Source organism: Hibiscus syriacus, unplaced genomic scaffold, assembly GCF_006381635.1.
Source record: "Hibiscus syriacus cultivar Baekdansim isolate YM2019G1 unplaced genomic scaffold, ASM638163v2 tig00109972_pilon, whole genome shotgun sequence".
Classification (NCBI taxonomy): domain Eukaryota; kingdom Viridiplantae; phylum Streptophyta; class Magnoliopsida; order Malvales; family Malvaceae; genus Hibiscus; species Hibiscus syriacus.
This window is the reverse complement of record NW_024062543.1, coordinates 2,592,795-2,614,589: the sequence shown is the minus strand read 5'-3', so window position 1 is coordinate 2,614,589 and position 21,795 is coordinate 2,592,795. Positions and strand designations below refer to the sequence as shown.

The following is a 21,795-nucleotide window of genomic DNA, read 5'->3' as shown; positions in this document are numbered from 1 at the left end:
TTCAAATTAAGATATATCATCAAAGTTTTTAAACATAAATGGGCTTAATTATAAAATAAAACAAGTCCTTAATTATATCGATTTTCCTAAATGGTATTCAAACTTCTTTTAATCATTTAGGTGTCTAATGTTAGAAACGTATCATTTTAAGTGTCCAGAACATAACAACCGTTATAAATTCCGTTAATTAACACGTGTCATGTTCTGGAATTTTGAATTTTTTTACAAATTATTATATTTATAAAAAAAATCCTATTTTTGTAGTTTCTTTTGTTAGAGATGTGACGTTATGGTCGGGTTTGACTTGTCGTAGGGTGGAGGTTCTGGTGGAGGTCTGACGATGTCAACGAGACGACCGACATGGGTCTAGGGGTTGAAACTGGAGTTTTCAAAGTTTGATATTTTTCCCAATTTTTTTGTTTTTTTAAAATATATAATTTTATTTTTTAATTTAAATAAATTTTTAAAATTATCAGAACGTGACACGTCCATTTAACGGTAGAGTTTAACGGCTGTTACGTCTGAACACCTAAAGTGATCACATTTGTAACATTAAACACTTGGATGATTAAAAAAATAACACCTATTTGAAAAAAAGTTATAATTTAAACACTTATTTTATAATTGAGCCATTATTTAGTTTATTAATATCACCGAATATAATTTTATAATAAAACGGTCATTGTCATCTAGGGATGGTTTGGTAAGTTGAATCGAAGAAATCTCATAGCTGCTATCTGCAAGACTGCACTGAATAGCTTTGCCAAGTTCAGCTTTAACCATGCATACCGCTCTTCCTCTCTCTCCTTCTCCATGCTCTCATCATCTCCCATGTATTTTGCTTGTAGTTGAAGTTGAGTTTTTGGTTTCAATGAATGCTTGCTTTATTATATAGGACCAACTCTCTCTTTTCTTCTCATCATTCAGATCATGATTTCTCGGGGACGGAACCAAGATCAAATATTGTGATAGATAATATTTATTATGTATTTAATCTAAAAAATTGAGGCGACAAAAGTTTAATTTTACTTAAATTTAAATTTACGAGACCTAAAATATCCTATAATTATGTCTAATAATGCCTAGTAATACATTATGTCTATTATCTCATCATTATACATAAGTGGATCCACAAGCCATACTAATATAATATTCACTATTCCCCCAAATTTACACAAAAAAGACCCTAAAGCTGGTATAATTAACACAACAAAAATGGGATTAACTAGAAGGAAAATAATTACCATAAACATTTCCCCCAAAAAACCCAAACTCACTCATCAATGATCTTCACAAGAAACCCAATATCACCCAACAATTATTTAAAATTAAAAAAAAAACTATATAATTTCTTTTAAATTAAAAATTCCTTCCAATACCCTTGTCTTTAAGGGCACTTCACGTTTCTCCCGGGTCCTCCATAGTAAAAGTAATTGCCCCAAGCTGCATTGATCCCTCCTTGGATATCATAGCAATTGGGATGATCTGCAAGCACCTTAAGGTTTGGTAATGGGATTAAGTTATTGTCCCAATCAACGACTTGCAGATTTCGAAAATACGAGGCTTTTCCGAAGCCTTCGCCGGCGAAATGGCCGCTGCCCATCTCGGTCGACGTGTGGGAACCTCCCGGGCTCGAGTTCACAACTTCTCCTCCGAACTGTACCATGCTAGCATGGTCCCTTAGGTGGGTGAACAAGAATGATGGCCAGTATCCGACGAGGATCCCCGATCCGAATTCGAGCCACCAGTTTCCGTGCTTTGGATCCTACACCAAATATGTATGCGATACTTTAAAAAGTTGTCGTTTATAGACTTGAGCTTAATTAAGATTCTTGTGATTATCGAACATCATAATATTTGAAAATTTAGTGATAGAAATGATAATTTGTGAAAAATTTAACCACCTTTGAAGTACTTTACTCTTAATGAGAAAATGAAACTAAATTTGTTAGTCTAATTCTATAGGAGGTCCCTCTATTTTCCAAAACATGTCTTTAAGGTCTTGATGTCAACTCTTTTTTGTTAGCTCCGTCAAATAGTTTGACAAGAGTTATTTTCTTAATCACATGACCGCATATAACATATACATGTATATTTTTCTCGTAAAATTGATAATTTTTTCATATATTTTAAAAATTAAAAAGAGAAAAATAAATAATATTTTTTAATTATACGAAAAATGTCAAATTATATGTCACATCACCACATAATTTTTTTTTAAAAAATAGATAATGTCAAATAATTTGACTGAAAATACACTATTCAAAAGTATGGGTGAAAAAATATCAAAATATGGTAGTTGGACTAAATCTGTTGAAAATACACACACCACAGGGACCTTCCATGAAATTAGACCAAAACTTTTCTACTTTATTTATAGTTGAAATTTGTATAATAATTGCAGAATGGTACCTTCCAAACCAAGATGCTGATATCAAATTGTCCGCCACCATAGGATGATGTTGGTGAGATTGCAGCTCCAATTGCAACCTTATTATTAGTTTGAACAAAGCCTGAGCACAGCAAATTATAGCACCCTGTTGCTTGGTATGCATCGCTCTGCAAAATCATCAAAAATCATTAATTTTTTAGTTTAACTCGCTATTCGATTTATTAACCGATTAGTTCGAATCGGGTATTACAGAGATTCATTCACAGGGACGACCCATCTAATACAATTTGTTTCATTCGTATCGTCGGGTTATTAATTTGACATGAAATCATGTATCTTAAGTTTTAGTCTATTTTAATACCTAAACTTTTAATTTTTTCAAAATCATACATAAAGTTTAGTTTTTGTTTCATTTTAGTACCCGTCGTTAAAAACTTTAGTTTTTATTTCATTTTAGTACCTGCTTGGAATTTAACGTTAAGTTTTGAAAATATTGAAAGTTTAGGTACTAAACAGACCAAAACTGATAGTTTATGTGCTAAACTCGTTAAGTTTTTAACGACGGGGTATTAAAATGAAATGAAAACTAAACATTAGGTATGTTTTGAAAAAAACTGAAAGTTTAGATACTAAAAAGTCAAAGAAAAAGGGAAATTGTACTCACGGTCCAATAAGTGAAGAATCTTGGATAATAGTCCCCGTATAGCTCCGGGCTGACCTGCATTAGAAAGGGTGTAATTGCAACTTTAGTCCCTCCCATCATATTTTTGAGCAAAACGAAGTTTATACATGATGTACATGCCTGCCATCCGGCTTCGATGGTGTTGAGATCGTCGCCGAATGAACCGGAGATGACCCACAGTTGTGATAAGCTGAATTCGTATTGATTAGTGACATTTGGTGCCCACACGTTTATGCTTGCTTTTGCTCCGTAGTATTCATCCCCACTCACGTACCCAACTGCATGCTGTAATTCAATATTAACTTTTTGATTAGCATCTGATTAAGGATAATTAGTGGCCTTAATGAAAATTACCCTCCTCTCCTTTCATGAGGTCGTTTGAGATCGATTTCGAAACCGATATCGACTGAGTACTAGTTCAGTTACACCTACCTCGTGACCATCATTGGTAGTGTCTCTTCGAAAGAGTCTCGCGGGTTTCTTGCCGAAGCTCGCGACGGAATTAGCCCTCAGCATGTCTCGTTCCGTCGTTCTTCGGATCGGAATCGTCCCGTCCGGACACGTTTCGCCCGATCTTCTCCACAGCTGAAAATCTTCGGCTGCATTCATCGTCATCGTCCCCTTTGGAGTATGACCATTTGGTCTCTCCGGTGGAACCTGCAAATCCAACAAAAAATGCTTTCGATCTTCATATAGAAAATCAAAAAAATACAGAAAACTGATTCATTGTAGTAAAATCAAATTTTGATGATTTACCAGTGGCCTTGTTCCTTTCAATCGGGCATGATCGAAAGCTGGTTGGTGTCGCAGTAGCACACAATCAATAACATCACCATCGGGACTCTGCACCACCAAACACAATGGCCGATTTAGCATTCTAGACAGAAGCAAACATAACAAAACAAAACAAAAACAGAGGCTTTTCGTTGCATTAATTTGCCTGTATCGTCTTCAGAGCCGGTTTGTTGATCTTTCTGAGATTTTCCCTTACTGTTTTCAGCTTCCGCAACTCTTTTCCCGGCCGGAAAGTTTGGCTCTTTGCATGAACCGGAGAAGAAACAAGGAGAAAGAACACAAAAATGGGTACGATCGATGAGATTTTACGACAGCAAGAAGCCATTGTCCTTGTTTCTAGGCCCATTTGTGTATATTATCGTCGTCTTCGATCGAAACAGCACCATTTTCCTTTTACACCATGGCCAAATCTCTCTCAAGAAAAAAAAAACAACACCCCAAAGGATTGAACTTGTTCCAAGTAAACAGAGAAATTAAGTGATTTGAGTTTTCTTAAAGTTTAGGCCATGTGGGACTGGTGATATAAATACTTGCATACAGTGATGAAATCATGCTTAGGGGATTAAAAAAGAAGGAATTTTCTCGGAGAGAGGGAAAGTGAAGTGTGAGGAGGGGTGTTTCCAGTCTCCAATACAAAGACTGAGACTTTAGCTTTTTCGTGTTTAATTTGAAAAGGTGGTAACAAAAAAGAAATGGGTACTGAATTTCTGCTGTTTTTTGTTTGGGTTTGTGAGGACAAATGGGAATTATAAACTTGATTTTCTGGGTTTCCAATGTTGTTTGCTTTGGTCTTTGGCTCTTCCCTTTCTCACCTACCTATAACTTCTCCATGTAAGCTTACTCCTAGGGATTGGTGTTGGACACAATTCCTTCGCGTTCCGATTCGATTCAATCTTATATGATCGATGTTCTTTTTAAAAGATTATTTGTGTTGGACCAGATTAAGTCGAGTTTTGATTTTGGATGAAAAATACTCACTCGAAAATAATCGTATAATTTATATTTATATATTTATAAATAATTATTATGATATCTCTTACTATATATTTTTCAATTAGATCTCTATTTTACCTGATAAAAATAAGAATTGTATAAATTTTTACCCCTAAAATTAAGTTAATTTTTTTAGTTAAGTTTTGAAAATCTAGCCGCTTTCTCTCTTCACCCTCTCCTTTCTTTTCTTTCTTTTTTATTTACAATTTGTGTAATTTTTTATAGATCGAATCAACTTTTTTTTCTTTGATTTTGTTTAGCCAACGACAATACCAATTTTGATACTAGTTACCGAAATTCAGTTGTCTTTCTTCTTTGTTTCTTTTTTAGTTTTTTAATAATAATAATTATGTCTTTATGACACATTATTTTTGCCTTTGTTGCATGTTTATCTATACATTTTGGTAGTTTTCGATTTTTGGCTGTTGTTGTCGTTTATCTTTTTCCTCATGGTTGGATTTGACATCGGCATGACTGATATGACGCTTATTTGTTATCATGCTGATCTCCCCTGCTTTGGACCATTGGATTGATTTGGATACACGTTTTGCGTTCATGGATAGTTTTCTCACGTTGTTCGACTCTTATTTGTCATGGTTTTTCAATAGCTTCATCCCCTTTTGTGGTTCATTTGCCGATGCAATCAGATTTGTTCGTATCTTTATTTTGTTCGAGCTTTTGGTTATTTTTTTTTAACATTTTCCTTCTTTGGTCATTATGTGATTTAGGTAGCTAGTTTTGATCTCAATGGTAATAGGAAAATGTCTTAATTATATTTTAGGTTTACGATTATGCTTGTAAATCTTCATTGTAATATTGAATATTTCTATTTTTAATAAAACTAACGACTTTCTATCAAAAAAAAAATTAGAGTCAAGTAAATTTTTTCTAAATTGAAATCGAGATAAAGATAAATAATACTTGATCAAGTTCACTTGACTTGACCAACCTATGCGAATCTAATGGCGGAGTCACAATTTAGTGATGGTAGGCACACCCACCTTGAAATTCAAATTTTCTTCGATTAATTAATTATTTTACTGATAGTGTCCACCTTGAATTTTTTCTTGCTCACCCTAAAATATGTGTTTTCTTCGACTAGTTACTTATTTTACAGATGACGCTCACCCTAAAATTTTATTTGTACCCATCCCATTTAAATTTTTTATATATTTATCTACTCTAAAAAAATATTTCTGGATCTACCACCGTACATATCCCTATTTACTCCACTTACATACATTAAAACCGCCATTATTTTAGCAAGTTAAACTTTACCCAAACTATTTAATACTCTTTAATTATTACCATTAATTCTTTCTGTAGTTTAGATAATTTGACGTTAACACACCAAAAAAAAAGAGATGGAAACAAGCTGTTGATAACAGTACAGCAATCAATATGTGCCTGAATTCGAAAATAGGTATAAATGGAACTAAGATCAAAATTTAAGATTAAGTTATTTTATATCAAAGGAATTAAATTTATTAAATATTTAAAATTTAAAACTGCATAAACATTGGAAATGATTAAAATATAATAAAAGGACTAGATTGTATAGAAACATATGGTTCGTGGACTTTTTATGGAATTTGTAGACATTTAGCACGCACACTTGGTTTTGTGGACTGCTATCGCATTTTGCATGCCTGTAATTTTATATTATAACGCTGTGATTTAATTATATTTTCACCATTATTTCTTCGTATCAACAATATAAAGACTTCTGAAGCAAATTGGATTGGGGTAGTCGCTCTTTCCTCTGTACTATCCAATCTGAATTTGTCGATCAATAGATCAGATACGAGCACAAATTCAACTCTCATTGAAAGTTTGAATCATAATATTGAGTTATTGAATGGACATCTCCCCCTCATCTAAAATTAGATGAAAGTTATTAGATAAAGATAATAATAAAATTATAATCTTTTTTTTATTAAATATAAGTGTTAGAAATGAATATTTTACAAAGGTTAAAACTTAAAAGTTCATTAGAAGTTCATCCATTATGCCTAAAAGATATTCATATTTAATAACTAGAGACAAATATTTTAAAATGTTAAAAATTTATTTTAAATAAAAAGTAATCAATTATGTTTTAATATAAAGTATTCATTTTTATATTATAAGTTAAAGTATAAATTAAATAAAAAATTATATTTAATCCAATTTTAATAATTACGATTTTTTTTAAAAAAAATTATGAATTATAATTCATCTATTCAGATCAATTTTATTTTTTTTTTATTTTTCAACCCAAAGCAAAAGAAAGAACAGAAGAGAATCATGAGCTAGTGTGACATTAATTGTTTAAAGCTTAATACTGCATATCATTAATGTGTGTGTGTGTCTAATTTGAATGGGTAAAGGACACAAATGGTCCCTCAGTTATAGTGTTGTTTAGTTGAGTCCCTCAACTATCACAAGTTACAAAATGGTCCTCTAACATATGGCATTGCTTTATTTAGTCCCTTGACTGTTAAAAGTTATAAAATGACCACCGACTATTCCTATTTTCCAAATTTACCATTTTCCGTTAAAAATGGCTATCGTTTGAGCTAGACGTTAACCGGTTAACTGAGTTATGATGAAATCTCATCCTAGAACCATCTGAGCTTTATATTCACTTGAGATTCTAATATCGTATCTTATCATATCCAATCAACATGTTAACGTTCAGTTCATATTGTTGTCAATTTTTAACTAAAAAGGACGAATTTAGAGCATATCAATAGTCAGGTGACCATTTTGTAATTTTTAATAGTTGGGAGACCAAAAAAAGTAACACTTCATAGTCGGGGAACCACTTTATAACTTTTAATAATCGATATACTCAACAAAGCAATGCTATATAGTCGAGGCACCAATTGTGTACTTTATCCTATTTGAATTTACGCATAATTGAATTAAGTTTTGATAGTTTTATTTACGATTATTAGTATTTGAGATATTGATGAATTAATTCGAACGGTATTATAAAGATTTTTTATAGGATAATTTTTCCATTTCAATTTACTTAATTTATAATATTATAATTCAAACCTTTGATTTTGCTAAAGATTTAAGCATGCATGAAACATCTCTTTATTTTTTTCCCCCTTTTGTTGTTGATTTACTCGGGTGTTCGGGAGCATGCATGCATGCATGAGGCTTCATTCCATGCATCATATATTAATGATTTGTATTTGGCAACGCATCATAATGGCGTGGATGATGATGATGCTGGTGTTACCGAGTACATGATCTGAATGTCAATGGTCTATTCACGTTGCTTTGTCATGGGGACAACTCATGATAATGATACATTATGATGGCTGCATTCATCTAATAGTTACTTTACTTGCACAAGCAGATTCATCATAGCCCACATTCAAGCCTTGATGCCTTTCAAGTTTCTTAATTGAAGTTTGTCCATTGACATTCGATGCAATATAATTAATAACGCATCATAATGGCGTGGATGATGATGATGCTGGTGTTACCGAGTACATGATCTGAATGTCATGGTCTATTCACGTTGCTTTGTCATGGGGACAACTCATGATAATGATACATATGATGGCTGCATTCATCTAATAGTTACTTTACTTGCACAAGCAGATTCATCATAGCCCACATTCAAGCCTTGATGCCTTTCAAGTTTCTTAATGAAGTTTGTCCATTGACATTCGATGCAATATAAATTAATTATTTTTATTAACATAAATGATTAATATTAGTCTCAACTTAACCCGTATTTACAAACTGAGATCATCCGACTATTGAAATATTAATTTAGGATCGAATCAAAATATATTTAAAACTAAAATTGTCCAAATCCAATTTTATCCAAAATTTATTTAAAATCTTTCGTTAATCGATATTTTAGACAACTGAATATCATATTTAAAAACAGTATTAACATTAATTTCTGATGTTTATTTCCTCACTCTGTAATAAATCTCGTAGAGTGCCTTAGAGAACACTTTCAAATATCGTATAAGACAAAACACTTATTGTAGTTTATCTTTTGACGTTGAGACGCCACACAATAACCCGATTAAGGAATCGACGATGGTAAAGACTAAATTGTATAGTTGGCATAGCCATGATGATCCGATCAAGGGTTTTGCCAACTTTGCAACCCGGTCTTCACTATCGCTAGGCCTTTAATCGGATCATCGTTGCAAAGTTGGCATTACCGTGGTGAACCGCATGATCCAATTAAAGGCCCTTCATTGGATCATCATATAACATTTCAAAATTGAAAGGCAAGTCATAGTAACTGTTCTATGCCCTATACGATCTTCGGACTCTTAAGATGTTCCCTAAGACCCGCTATAGGATAGGAAAAACATTCTACTATAACACCATCCCAAAAATACAACAGAAGTGCATAAAATCATCGGGTAGCATTATCATTATATGATACATTCATTCATAAAGACGAGCTTTGAGTTTTTATAATCCAACTATCTTTGTTCTTTCTTTCTTCATTTTGATGTATTTTTATTCATTACCAGCCTATTCTTTAGTTTTCTTTGTTACTTTTGTTCTTTTTGCTCATTTTACAACCTGGGCATAGGCAAAAACACTGCCAAAAGAATATACTATAAAGAAACAACGGGAAGATCACATCTGAGGTCTTGTCTGGACAACATAGACCTTCCCTTCCCTGATGACACCTTCAATGTCCTGTGGAGATCCATAGAGTTCCTCGATAGCATGTCCCGCACGAGCAATGCTGGAAAGGATTTCCTGCTGGAACTTGCTGTCGTTTATCAATGGATCGGACGAGTAATCGAGCACCACTTCCTCTTCTTCGTCCATGGGCACGCTGCACAAAAAGACCAAGAGTTAAGCACATAATCATGAGAGACGATTTCTTGAGAAATTTCCTTCAATTGCAGCAGTGAAATAGACCTTTTTTTAAGATCTGAATTGCAGGACAATCCCAAAAAAACTCTTCAAATTACATGTAATGCTGCAGTCTGTCTGCATAAGAGTTTGGAGGAGATTACCTATCGTAAAGGCCGGCACCAGCGTAACCTTCTAGATCTTCACCATTTGAATCAGATCGGAAGATAATCGAACGCCTTATGAAGAGACCAACTGGTTTGCTTGGATATCCCAAGACCTGAAATATCATGGAAATTATTAGTGGAGACAATAGTTGCTTTGCAACCAAATCTAGTTTTATGTCGATAACATCATAAAAGAGCATTGTACTGATGGTTTCCGTAATTATCACGCTTTTCTATCCGGAATTGACGCAGGCATGTTTTACCTGAGGAGAGTTGATATTGTTTTCTTGCAAACAAAACTCAAAGCACGACCTGGGTAAGCTCCAACAAGAGTTTCTCCGAGTCCCTTCACCACCTATTGTCAAACGTAGAGCAAATGATTCCTTTTTCTTCCTCAAGCTGAAACAAACAAATAACAGGAAACTATGACAAAAGATGATAAATGGGATATACATACCTCGGTATAGATTTCTGATGAGTCCCCAGAAGATGGATTAGTAGTATGGATAACAAATGCATAATCTGCATTGACTACTTCCTGAACCAAGACAGCCATACAGAGGTAGTCGTGATCTAGCTTCACTTTCCTGGTGCTGAAATATGCTCTCATTCCATTTTGAAGCCCATACCTAGATCGAATGCAAGAAACAAATAGGTCAATGCTAAAGGGAAATCCGTGACCGAGAGAAATTAAAATTTGCATACGCTCTTCGTTGACTTTAAAACGGCATACCTTCTTTATAGCAGTCCATGCTTGCTCCCACCTCTGTTCACCTTCATCTCCAGGCCAAGGCATTCCAGAACTTTGCATCTTGGTCTTCAGCTCTTGCACCTGAAGTAACAAGAAATTGAAATAAAACTCATTGGTTGCCTCTCAAAGAAATATCCAATTCATGGGCAGCCATTTTCTTACACATAAGATTCAAGTTAGGGTGGTAAAAAATTATTGTGAAAATTATATTCAAACGGAGATTTAGGTAATAGTGGAAGAACATGGAAGAACGCAAAGGAAAATTTCCTTGATCAGAAGATTTGGACATGAAAACTTCTGATTCAGTGAACTAAGATTTTTTTATTTCAAGTATTTTCACTGCTTCTAATGATTCTATCAATTAGGGACTGCAATCATAATAGAAACATATGCTCAACCAGTAAAATACATACCAATTGGGGCGGTGCCCTCAGCTGTAGAACCGTCTTACGAATCTCCTCAAGTGCACCAGTGTCTCCTTTTAACTTTTTCTTCAAAATTTGCAACTTTTTTTCCACTTCCTGAGAATTTAATATATTAAAAATAATATTATAACTAAATATGTACTAAATAATGTAATTAGGATGAACAATTATTATTTAATAATTTAATATTATTAAAAAACAAATAGAATAACATTACCAAACCTAACTTATAATAGCATTGTGGAAAACTGCTGAGATTATCAAATATATCAAGATGATGAATTTTAATTTATCCTAAAATATATTTTCTAATTGTAATTTAGTTATTTTATGATTAGGTTTTATCTTCTTAAGAAGATAAAATATGCTTTTTTAGGAGATAAAGATTAGGAAAAACTACCTGGTTGTATTCTACTAGTGCAATTTTCAGCCTATAAAAACAGGTTGCTTTCTTATTTTCGGTGAGCAATTTTGAAGAGATACTCTGCTCTTTCTTCAAGCGATAATCGCTCTCTCTTATCATAAAAATTCTACAAAACTGTTTCCTCTTGTTAAGAAAAATGTTAAACGAGTTCTTAAAAAACTACTTTCAAAATAGAATTATAACCCCAAAATGAAGTCGCTGTAAACAAATTGCATCAAAGCATGCTATGGAAAAGCAGGGAGATATTGAGAAGTTCAGAACTATTATAACCTTGTTTAGTTTATCTGCAAGAACCTTCTCAAATACTCCAAATGGAAGGGCAACTGACGTGGGAATCCCAACCCACGATGGCACTTTTCCTTTTAGATATGCGATATTGCGTGATTTAGCACCAACCTGGGAGACAAAAATGTCCGATGTGCATAAATTAGACGTTCGCCATTTAAAAACATAGTTCAGAGATATAGCAACACGGAGGGGTTTAGAAGGTTCAATACTTGATCTCATTGTAACTAAGTAGGTTAAGAAAGAACAACAAATTAGAGTTTTGGAGATAAAATGAATAATAATTTGAAAGCCTGACCATCTCAGTAGTGAACTCCTCTGCTGATATGGCATATCTACCACCAAACTGCTTTCTGATCAAAGTGATAGATGACGGAACATCGCCCTTCAAGTTGCTTGAACTTGAATCAGCTAGCTCACCTTCCTTAACCTCACTGAAAGAATGCATGAAAAGGGAACAAGATTCAAATTATCTTTGCTTATATAAAAATGGGGTTTGTTTAACTTCAACTAATGGTTACATGATGTTTTAGACATGTTCAGGATTGAAGGTACTGATTGCACTACCTATAAACTACATCTGCAGAAGAAGGTTTTAGGCGCAACAGTTTCCCTTTCTTTGCTTGCAGGTCAGCCAGAATATTCGGATCAAAGCATGTAGCAAAGCAAACCTGCAGTTGGAATCATGTCCACCTTAAAACACAACCAATTATCAGCTACATAGAAATTTCAAATAACCAGGTAATCACCTTGCAATTTTGCTCGGACAGAAACATGCGACAAAACATCAGGCATGTCAGGTGTCAACACAGCAACCGCACCATCCGGAATTTCTTCCTCTCCTTTTACACTTTTTGCCACTAAAATAGTAGGCCGTTCGTAAGATTTATTCTGCACAGAAAGCAGCTCGTCCAACATCAACATATCCAACAATTTCAACAGGACTAATAACCTGCCAACTGTTACAGGACATGAAAAGTTACATCAGTTTCCAATAAATGAGTAAATGACAGGATCATATTTCTTTAATCCTATGCTAAAATCTCCTAAAATAATTAAGCCTAGGTGTAGTTGACTAAAAATTTATGCATTGCAAACATATTATGGTAATGAGTCCGCAGACAAATGATATATACCAACCTGCCAAGATGAGCAGTCTCCCGAAGAACAGGATCAAGTCTGTTAACTAGTGTGGATAAAGTTGCAGCTGACCCAGCACGGATAATTTCTTCAGTAATATGCTGATCTGTAAGAAAATTCAACAAATGTGCTTTATCTTTCAATTTTATAATGTGACCAAGATCGAGTAACCAGATAAAATTTAAAATGGCGAAGTTAAGATTTGAATGGAGTAATAACATACAGCCCACTGATCTACTCCAAGCAACGATCCAAGATAGTCTCTGATGGTTGCAAAATACGCTGGTAATGCTCAGCCTTGCTAGCCAGTGCAAGGCGAGTTCTGTCTAGTACTTTTGCATACAGTGCCCAGGAAGCACTTTGACTCTTGCACATGCTTATGGAATGATTCCATCCCTGCATAAGTGATGAAGTAGAAGTTATTATCCACAATTTAAAAACTCATTTTTCATGGAATTCTTGAACTCTCTTTCTGCAATGTACGTAAGAAGGCAATCTATGCAAATGAATATGCTAGTAATTAATTCCTCTATATGTCTAACCCATAGTGACAGGAAGATGAACATTGGATTAGTAAATTCAACATCTATCCAGCACTGCATTAAAAATTGAGTGAAATTTTCAAGTTTCTAAAGTTGTTCTGCAACTTCAAGCAACGGGCCGTCAAATTCCTAAAAAAAAAAATACTGCATGAAAGAATTCCAACCAGAATACGGAGTTCAACATTCTCAGCAAGCTTTCGTTTTCTTCAACACTGTTTTACCATGATCTCTTCTGAATCTCCGTACTCCGCAAAAGGAGACTATTGTACTACTTAACACTAGATAAAAGAATTTTATCTTGTAACATAGAAATTTAACAAAGATTCACCTTGAAGTCTAACTTCAAAGATCAGTATCATGTTCCCTATCATCTTCTACCACAATTTGACATGCATTTTGACAAAATCTTTGGCACAGATAAGTAAATGTTTGTCAACAATCAAATCTGCCCCAAAAAGATTTATAACTTTAGAATCTGTTGATGCTCTTAAGAAATAAAACACAACCATAGCTTTGTATGACAGTAATTTACCTTCAAACAATAGACCAGATCCTCATTGTCATCCAATGAAAGTGCAAGGTTTTCTAGAACAAGACTGATGAAATACATGATTTTCTGCACAATGCACAAAACGCCTAATCAGGAATTCATATACATCATAGATAGAACAAAGATTATCCACCACGCCATGTAAAAAATATGCAAAATCAGTGAACAGCATTGCACAGAAATACTGAGTGCAAGATACATAGGACAAGGTGAAGGTGCAAGATTTACCTCAGGCCTAGCATTATTTAGCTCCTCGTAACCTCTTTCTATAGCTGTCCTAACAGTTGACTCGAGGGCAATGTCTAAAAACAATAGATCTTTTAGACGATTGCTAGACTTGAATAACGATGGTCTCAGCTCTTGACGAGCCTCAAGCAAGCCCTGTCAAAGGAGGGGTTGAAAAATGGCATATCAGATAAAATAAATGGGTATAGTTATTATAGATTTCCAATCAAATATTCGTACCTCGAGCAAGGCTTCTACATTTTTGTCTTCAACGTGTTCAAGGACAAATCGAAGCAATTCCTGTTATGAGTGTATCTTGAATATTTGATCAACTTTTTCAGGGAAGAGGGGGGGTGGAACTTCAGTAGATAAAGTTAAACTTACTGGAAATCCTGATGGCAAGCCAGGTATAGGATTTATTTGCACCCCAACCATGAAACCTTGACCCTGAACACAGAGAAAGCTCCTGTCAAATGCTGACAATAATAATTTCAGAAAAAATTCACCTTATTTCTAATATTACCTCCGCTTTGTAGCCCATGCAATTTGCGATAGAAGACTCGAGGTCTGCACCAGAATGAACTGCCTACGCATAAATCATAATTAGATAGAAATTATCAATGAAATGCGACATCATAAGCCAAGGGAATAAATTGAAGAAAATTAATTCAGCAGAATGGAGAGAAGATGAAATATAAACCCAGAACCTCATGCCTTAGTAAAAGGAATCCGTATGACAATTAAATCAAAATGCAGCTAAGGAACAGAATGATAGCCTTTAGAAGCTGTGTGTGAACGGATGCCTATTAGAAAATCCTGTTAACACGTTAAGGTGCCAATGACGGAAGGAACACAATAATGGAAAAACCATAAAGGTTTAACCAACAGACCTTCAAGGTTCTCATATAATGTCCAAGATCACGCAAAAGGCCATCCTTCTGATCTGCCCTAAAACTTGGCTCAGAATGGATACCACGATCATAACTTAAGAGGCGCTCCTTTGTTATTCCATTATCATTTAGGGTCTTCCAATAGACGCTGATGTCAAAGTCACTTTTAATATAATCCATTAACGCCTGCAAGCATTTGTTCTATCAGCTGATGGAAACTACAAAAGAATTTTCACTAAATTCACAAATCTGATACCTGACAGATTACAACATCATCCGGACTGGTATTATTGTGTAACTTCTGGTGCCATTCCTCCATCATTCCTCCCTTGCAATCATTATTTCTCTGAAAGAGATGGATAACAGTTAAGTAAATATAAAAAAAGAGTGGAAAAGATAGAAACATGTTATTCAAGATTGACCTGGATGACCAATATCATCCATTTCTTGTCCCACATCCCCTTCACCTCCACGACCAACAGTAGACATAATCATGCGTAAAAGCTCCCGATGCTGTGGATGAGTGTTGTAAATACTCTGGAGCAAGTCAGTCAGTCTATCCTGTGCCTTACTTATCTCGCTGCACAAAATAAAATTAACTTCACTTGCATTCATATGATTATCATGCAGATAGCATACAATTTGTAATTAATCTGAACTGTACCGTGGTTTCACATTGTAGTTTTTGTTCCATGTGAGCTGCCTTGTGGCCATAAACCTCATCCATACTAAGATCCCAGCAAGGCCCAATTCACCCATATTTTTGGCTTGATCCAGCAAGTCTGATGCAATATTAAAGCTGAAAAGGGAAACAACTAGACTTACTCATTGAAGAACAAAGGGAAAGTGAACATAAAACTATTATGGTCTCATTTCAAGTAAAATATGAGTACATTAAGAGAAATTCGAAGAATTTAAAACTTGACTAAACTGCCAAGTGAAATTTCAACCTCCAGTCAAACATGAAAATTAACGAGGAATAAGGGCTAAAAGACACACGACAGTAGCTTGCGTGCAGGGACGGAGATATTAAGGACATGGGAGGGCTCATGTCTCAGAGAGAGAAAGCAATATTTAAAGTGCTCATAACAATAAATGATATACCGTAATATGGACATTATCTGCATTTCTAGCAGAGGAGACACAACTCCAAATGCAATGTTCTCATAATGATCTTCCTTGTAGACATCCAGATGCTAAAATTCAAATTATCTTTGTACTGAAATCCTACAAGATAACTAAATTCCTAATAACTAACTCTGCATATCATAAAATGAGAATAGTTGGTGATGGAAATGAGTTCAAGTCCCAGAAGTTCACTGACCGGTGCATAAAAGACTTTGAGCCTCACTCTCCAGCTCGGCTATTCTATCCATTAAAACCTTCGCAGTACCTTTTCCATCACTAGCATCCTTTTTTCTCAAGAAAACTCCAGTTAACCATACAGGAAAGAACTTCAAACTGAAAATAACTGATAAATATGCAAAGCATGTAGATGGAGCCAAAATTTTCTGGATGAAATTAAGAAACTACCTTTTGAAATGCTTGAATCTCTGGCTGAATTCTACATAGAAGTCAGAGCCTTTATCTTTTATCCAATTCCACCAGACAGGAGAACAAATGGCATTCCCTTAAAATTACCATCCTCGATCTCTATCTCAATGCATGCACCTAAATAAGATTTCAGGATATGAATACGAGAAACAGTCTTCTTTCTAACTTATTATATCTAAATCTCAGGAAATCCAATTTATGTCTTATTGGAATTCAGTCCCAAGGCACACATGATAAGATTGAAATCACATGGTGAACCTGTTAGGACGATCAGCAGAACTGCTTGTTGAAAATTTTGATTCTGCAGCTTTATCTAAAGAAACTGAACCAGGAGGGAGAACAGAAGGCGGGGGTGGCTGAAAAAAAGTTCACATAAACTAGTCTCAGATTTATATGGAATAAATAGAGATCCCATCCCAAAGTCCAATGTCTTACCAAGAAGCGTAGTAGTTAAGAAATCTTACCAGCCACTCGCCGCCCTTTTCAGATAGAGCCCAATGAAGGGTAAGAGGTTCTTCAAATCAGTAGTTAGGAGAATCTTTAGCTTACCAGCTGGTTTGGTTACAGTGCTGGAATATTTGGAGGTAGTCAAACTCTAAAAGATTTCTAAGTGAAAGAGAGAAGGAAGAAAAAAAGAACACTTGTTATCATACCAAAAGCTCCTTCTCGCCAAGTTTGTAAAGTTTCTTGTTCATAACAGGGCCACCATCCAGTTCCTTTCTTTAGCAAAGCACTCAACTGCTGTCAATGGTTTTGTTTCAACAGAGATACTTTCTTCAGTTTCTTCTACATATTTTACTGCATGCTTAATAAGCTGCATCAAGTCCCTCTGCTTGCGCTGAATACGTTCAGGACTAAAATATCTTTTGTTCTGCAGTTGCTTTGACACTTAGTCTTTATCTCCTTTGACAATCTTCTTCCGAATTTCATCAAGAGACACACCTTCTCTAGTTCAGATTGCAACTCGTTTCTTGCTTCCTCAAATTCCCTCTAATCATTGAACAATGATCCAGTCAATATTTACTATTCAGTACAAGCAAGATGAGAGCCTCTTAACCTTTTAAAATTCAATGAGCAATCACCTAGTTCAATTTGCTTAGTAAAGAAGAAATTGAAACAAAAAAAAAATTAAAGTTCAGATGGAGAAAGGAAAATTACAAGCTGTTGCTCTGGGGAGTAAGCGGGCTTCCCTGCTTTCTCCCATCTTATATAGGCTTGTATTTGGACAAGATCATCTGGTATCTTTATTTGTTTCATCAAAAGAACTCTTCTTAGATTCTTGTCCACCTTTTTTGTCATTCTTGACCGGATGTCATCCACAGAAGCACCCCTAGCTATTTCCTCCAATAGCTCAGCACGAGCAGCTTCATATTCCTCCTATTGAAAAGGAATGTTCTTTGAGATGAGTAAGAGATTGTACAAAACCCAAAAATGATTTCATATGCTTTGGAGATTTAAAGGAAAAAGAAATCTATAAATTCATGATTTACATATCGACGTTAATCAATGATAATCCTGCTTTTCTCTTAAGTTGCTCACTGATTGAAATGTATAAAACAAGAACCCACAACGTTTCTTGGTTTCTTAAATAAAGACTTGGAAACTAAGATATTGCACCCAAAACATTTTGTCACCAATACAGAGGCATGCCTTAAAATTTTATCAGATATTGCATAATAAATTGCTCCACTAAACAAGAACATCAGTTAAAAGGACATCAGTGGAGCTCCTTATATACTACGCTTGGTGCTCATTTTGGCCCCTGAAATGTACTTGTTTTCCAATTTGGGACCTAAACTTTTTGGTCCCACTTAGGCATCTAAAACTATCATTTCTGTCCATTTTACCCCAAATAAGAAAGATGTCGATAAGAATATGACATGTGGCACCCCAATTGGAGCAGGAAACTTAAATATGCAAGAGAATAAAGAAAATCAATCAAATCGCTTCTAGCCAAAGGGAGCAAGAATAATGAAACAAGGACAAGAAAAAGAACAAATTCAAATGCAAGACCTACGGTTAACAAAATGAACAAATAAACTGTTAATATGCTTATTACTTGCCTTCTCTTGCTCAGGGCTATACATCTGTTTACCCTTTCGCTCCCACCTTAAATATGCTTGAATCTGAACAAGATCCTCAGGAACTGAAATGTTTGAGACCAATGTCTTCCTATGTGGTAACTTTATATGAAAGTTTGACCATTATTCTTCATCCTGAAAATGTCAATATGGGGAGAGAAAAAGCATATTCATTTTACATAACCCTTCCAAATGCTAGGAAATTAGTAAAAACAAAACCAGCAGATACTTGCCATTTATTTCGGGCTTCATCAAATATGAGAAACTCTATAGCTTGTATTTCAGGATCAACAATTTCTAACTTTAAATACGAAGTGGAGCCAGACTACATGAGCAACATGTAGAAAAATTAAAATAAAATATCTGTTAGGATTAGTACAAACTGAAATTTTGTCACTTTTTAGCACTAAGTACTAACCTTCACAAATGGAGTCTTAGGGCTCTATTCTTGTAGTTTTTGGTCCCTTCTGGTTGATGTGAGGAAGTATCCACTTTCTGTCGAAAGATAAAAAATGTAGAACAGAGTTTTCTCAAACACTAATATAGTGAAACTTAATATTAGCACTTAAATCAAAATCAAGTAACATTAAGATAACCATCAACCGATAGAAGTGAACTTACTCATTTCTACTACGAATCCCACCCAGTGAAAGATCAAAGAGTCACTAGTATACATGATCCTGAAATTTACTTGTGTGATAGATCCTGAAGTATGAGCACTAGCATCAACCTGGTCAAGCATAAAAGGTAATATTTGAGCCATAATAAGATAAAAGGCACCGCAAATTCCAAGTCAAAGTCAATTAAACCAGTGGTTTATGAGAAGCATATAGCTTAGCTAAAAACATAGCACATGCTATAACCACCTGCAATTCAATACCATCAATGTTGAATTTTCCAAGAGTCTGCACCAAAGTAAGAATTCATCAGAAAAACTATAAACAAACTATGTGCCATGCAAAAATCAGGAAAAAAAGGAAAATCAATTCAGATATGACCGATTTTGATCCAAACAAAACAAACGCAAAAGAAACATGGTTACTTGCTTATGCATCTCCACTCAAGAAAGGAATAAATATTATTTTAGAAAAGGATATAACATTAAAAGAAATACGTATCCATAAACTTCTTTCTGTAAATTGTAATATACATGTTTTGTGCAATTCAAACCCAAAATAGCTAGAGAGATATGTTACAGCTGGTTTCTATCCTTTAATGCTTCAGTATAAGTTGGAATAATGTTGTCGCAGATTTCTAACAGAAAAATTAAAGCGTAAGCTGATAAGCAAAGCAGCAAGCCTAGAAAAGTACTCTACCTCAGAAGCCGGATCAGCGGCTAAAACGGCTTGAGGGATAAACGTCACAGCCCGTGGGCTCGCCATGGCTAATTTTGTTTCCTCTTACTCAAGCTGTTACCATAAAATTCGTAGATAACCGGTATCTGCGTGGCTTAGCTAACGATTGATTTAGCAAAGCAGTGACACAAGGAATTTGTAGGAATACCAGAAACCTTTGAGCTGCTTTGATGCTCTAAAACCGGGGACGAAGGAAATGCTGCTGTATCAGATTCTGGCCAACGCTATTACTCATTCCTTGTTAAGACTCCTTATCCCTGAAGAATTTCAACAGTTACAACAATCCAATAAAAACACAAACAATCAAACGGTACCAATCACACATACATGAAGATCAAACAAAGCAATTCACAGATTCAAGAATTCACCATTCAACATAATAATTCTTCATAATTTCGGAAAAAGAAAAAAAGAAAAATCAAATTATACCTTGAGAAATGCAAGTGAAGAGTGAATCTGTGATTCGGATTTCGAAGAATAAATAAGAATATTATTATTACTATTTTATTAAGACTTTTTTTTATTTGAATTGATGAGAGCTTAAGCTTGAGTGAATGCTATGAATTGAAAATTAAGGAAAATCAGACAAGATCCCCGTTGTGAGCGGCAATTTATCATCATCGATTGGCACGTGTCGGTTTGTTTTGGGGTGAGTTGTGCGACATGGGGAAATGGGCAGCCATATGACTCAACGCGTGGGGTCCGTGATCTGCTCGTCCATTGTCGTCGACTTGTGATATTTAAATCATTGGTTGATAAGTACCCCCTCATTTTCGACGGAATTACGAGATTGACCTTTCCTTTTTTGATATTATCAGATTTTTAATATCTCGCGTTTTCTAAAAAATACGGAGTTTATATTTTAAAAAGGCAAAATGCCGCACAACCGTTCTTTAATTATCTAGTTTAATTAATAAACGAATTTCATATTGATATTCATATTTCGGTTTAATTCTAAAATTCATCCCGCTATTTTACAAAAACTAAAAGTTAGCCCTCAATCTTAGTTTGTCAAAATTTAATTCATGAAAATCAAAAGTACTTTTGTTGGTAAACCGTAAAATTCGGCAATTCATTATTAAAAATTTATTTTTAAACTAAAGATTAATGTTAACATAATTAGACTAAATTTTTAGTTTCCGTAAAGTATAAAAATCAAATCCGTTGTGTGCCTTTGCTAAAGTTCACTTATGTTGCGATTCTAGCATTTTTGGGGGTAAATTACATGCTTGGTACTGAACTTTACTCTTTCTCATTTGACTCATTTTAATTTCAATTTGTTCAATTTACTCAAAACTTTATAGATTAGTTTTTTTTGTCACTCCCGCCGTTATATAATTAATGGCATTATGATATGCCTATATTTTAATCAAAATGAAGCTATTTTAATCTAAAATTTAATATTTTTTAGGAATTCAAAAGGACATTATTTTGACGTAAGTTGTCATGTCATAACGTTGTTTAATTATTTAAAGACATATGGGATGTTTGTTTGCCTCTTAATGGAATCATTCAGCGTTGAATGTTGAACCGTTAAACATTCAGCGCGTTTGTTTTACACCTCTGAATGATTCAGTGTTGACTGATTCAGCAAAACAGTGCTGAATGATTCAACAGAAGTATTCTGAATGATTCAGAGCCATTATCAAACAACATGTCACATTCAGAGCTAATTCATACAGAGCTTCTGAATCATTCAGCATTTGAA

At 34.5% G+C, this 21,795-nt stretch overlaps 1 protein-coding gene and 1 pseudogene across 1 annotated transcript; both read right to left on the bottom strand.

Annotated features, from left to right (window-relative positions):
* Positions 1–1,165: 1,165 nt before the first annotated feature.
* On the bottom strand, positions 1,166–4,194 carry LOC120211351. Its single transcript, XM_039209902.1, has 7 exons — positions 4,015–4,194; positions 3,831–3,917; positions 3,507–3,731; positions 3,195–3,359; positions 3,057–3,110; positions 2,413–2,559; positions 1,166–1,765 (listed from the first exon to the last, which is right to left on the bottom strand). Exons 1-7 carry the CDS (start codon positions 4,192–4,194, stop codon positions 1,388–1,390), a joined length of 1,236 nt encoding a protein of 411 aa, XP_039065833.1. The 3' UTR covers positions 1,166–1,387.
* A 5,117-nt stretch (positions 4,195–9,311) lies between these two features.
* Positions 9,312–20,322, bottom strand: LOC120211535 (annotated as a pseudogene).
* Positions 20,323–21,795: the final 1,473 nt, after the last annotated feature.

What these genes read in the sequence shown, in the direction of transcription:
- LOC120211351 (XM_039209902.1), bottom strand. Translation starts at nt 4,194, where the DNA reads ATGGCTTCTTGCTGTCGTAAAATCTCATCGATCGTACCCATTTTTGTG. An exon ending in CTACCAATGATGGTCACGAG is followed by an intron (nt 3,360 to 3,506) that starts GTAGGTGTAACT and finishes ATTGAATTACAG; the next exon opens with CATGCAGTTGGGTACGTGAG. An exon ending in CCATCGAAGCCGGATGGCAG is followed by an intron (nt 3,111 to 3,194) that starts GCATGTACATCA and finishes TTTCTAATGCAG; the next exon opens with GTCAGCCCGGAGCTATACGG.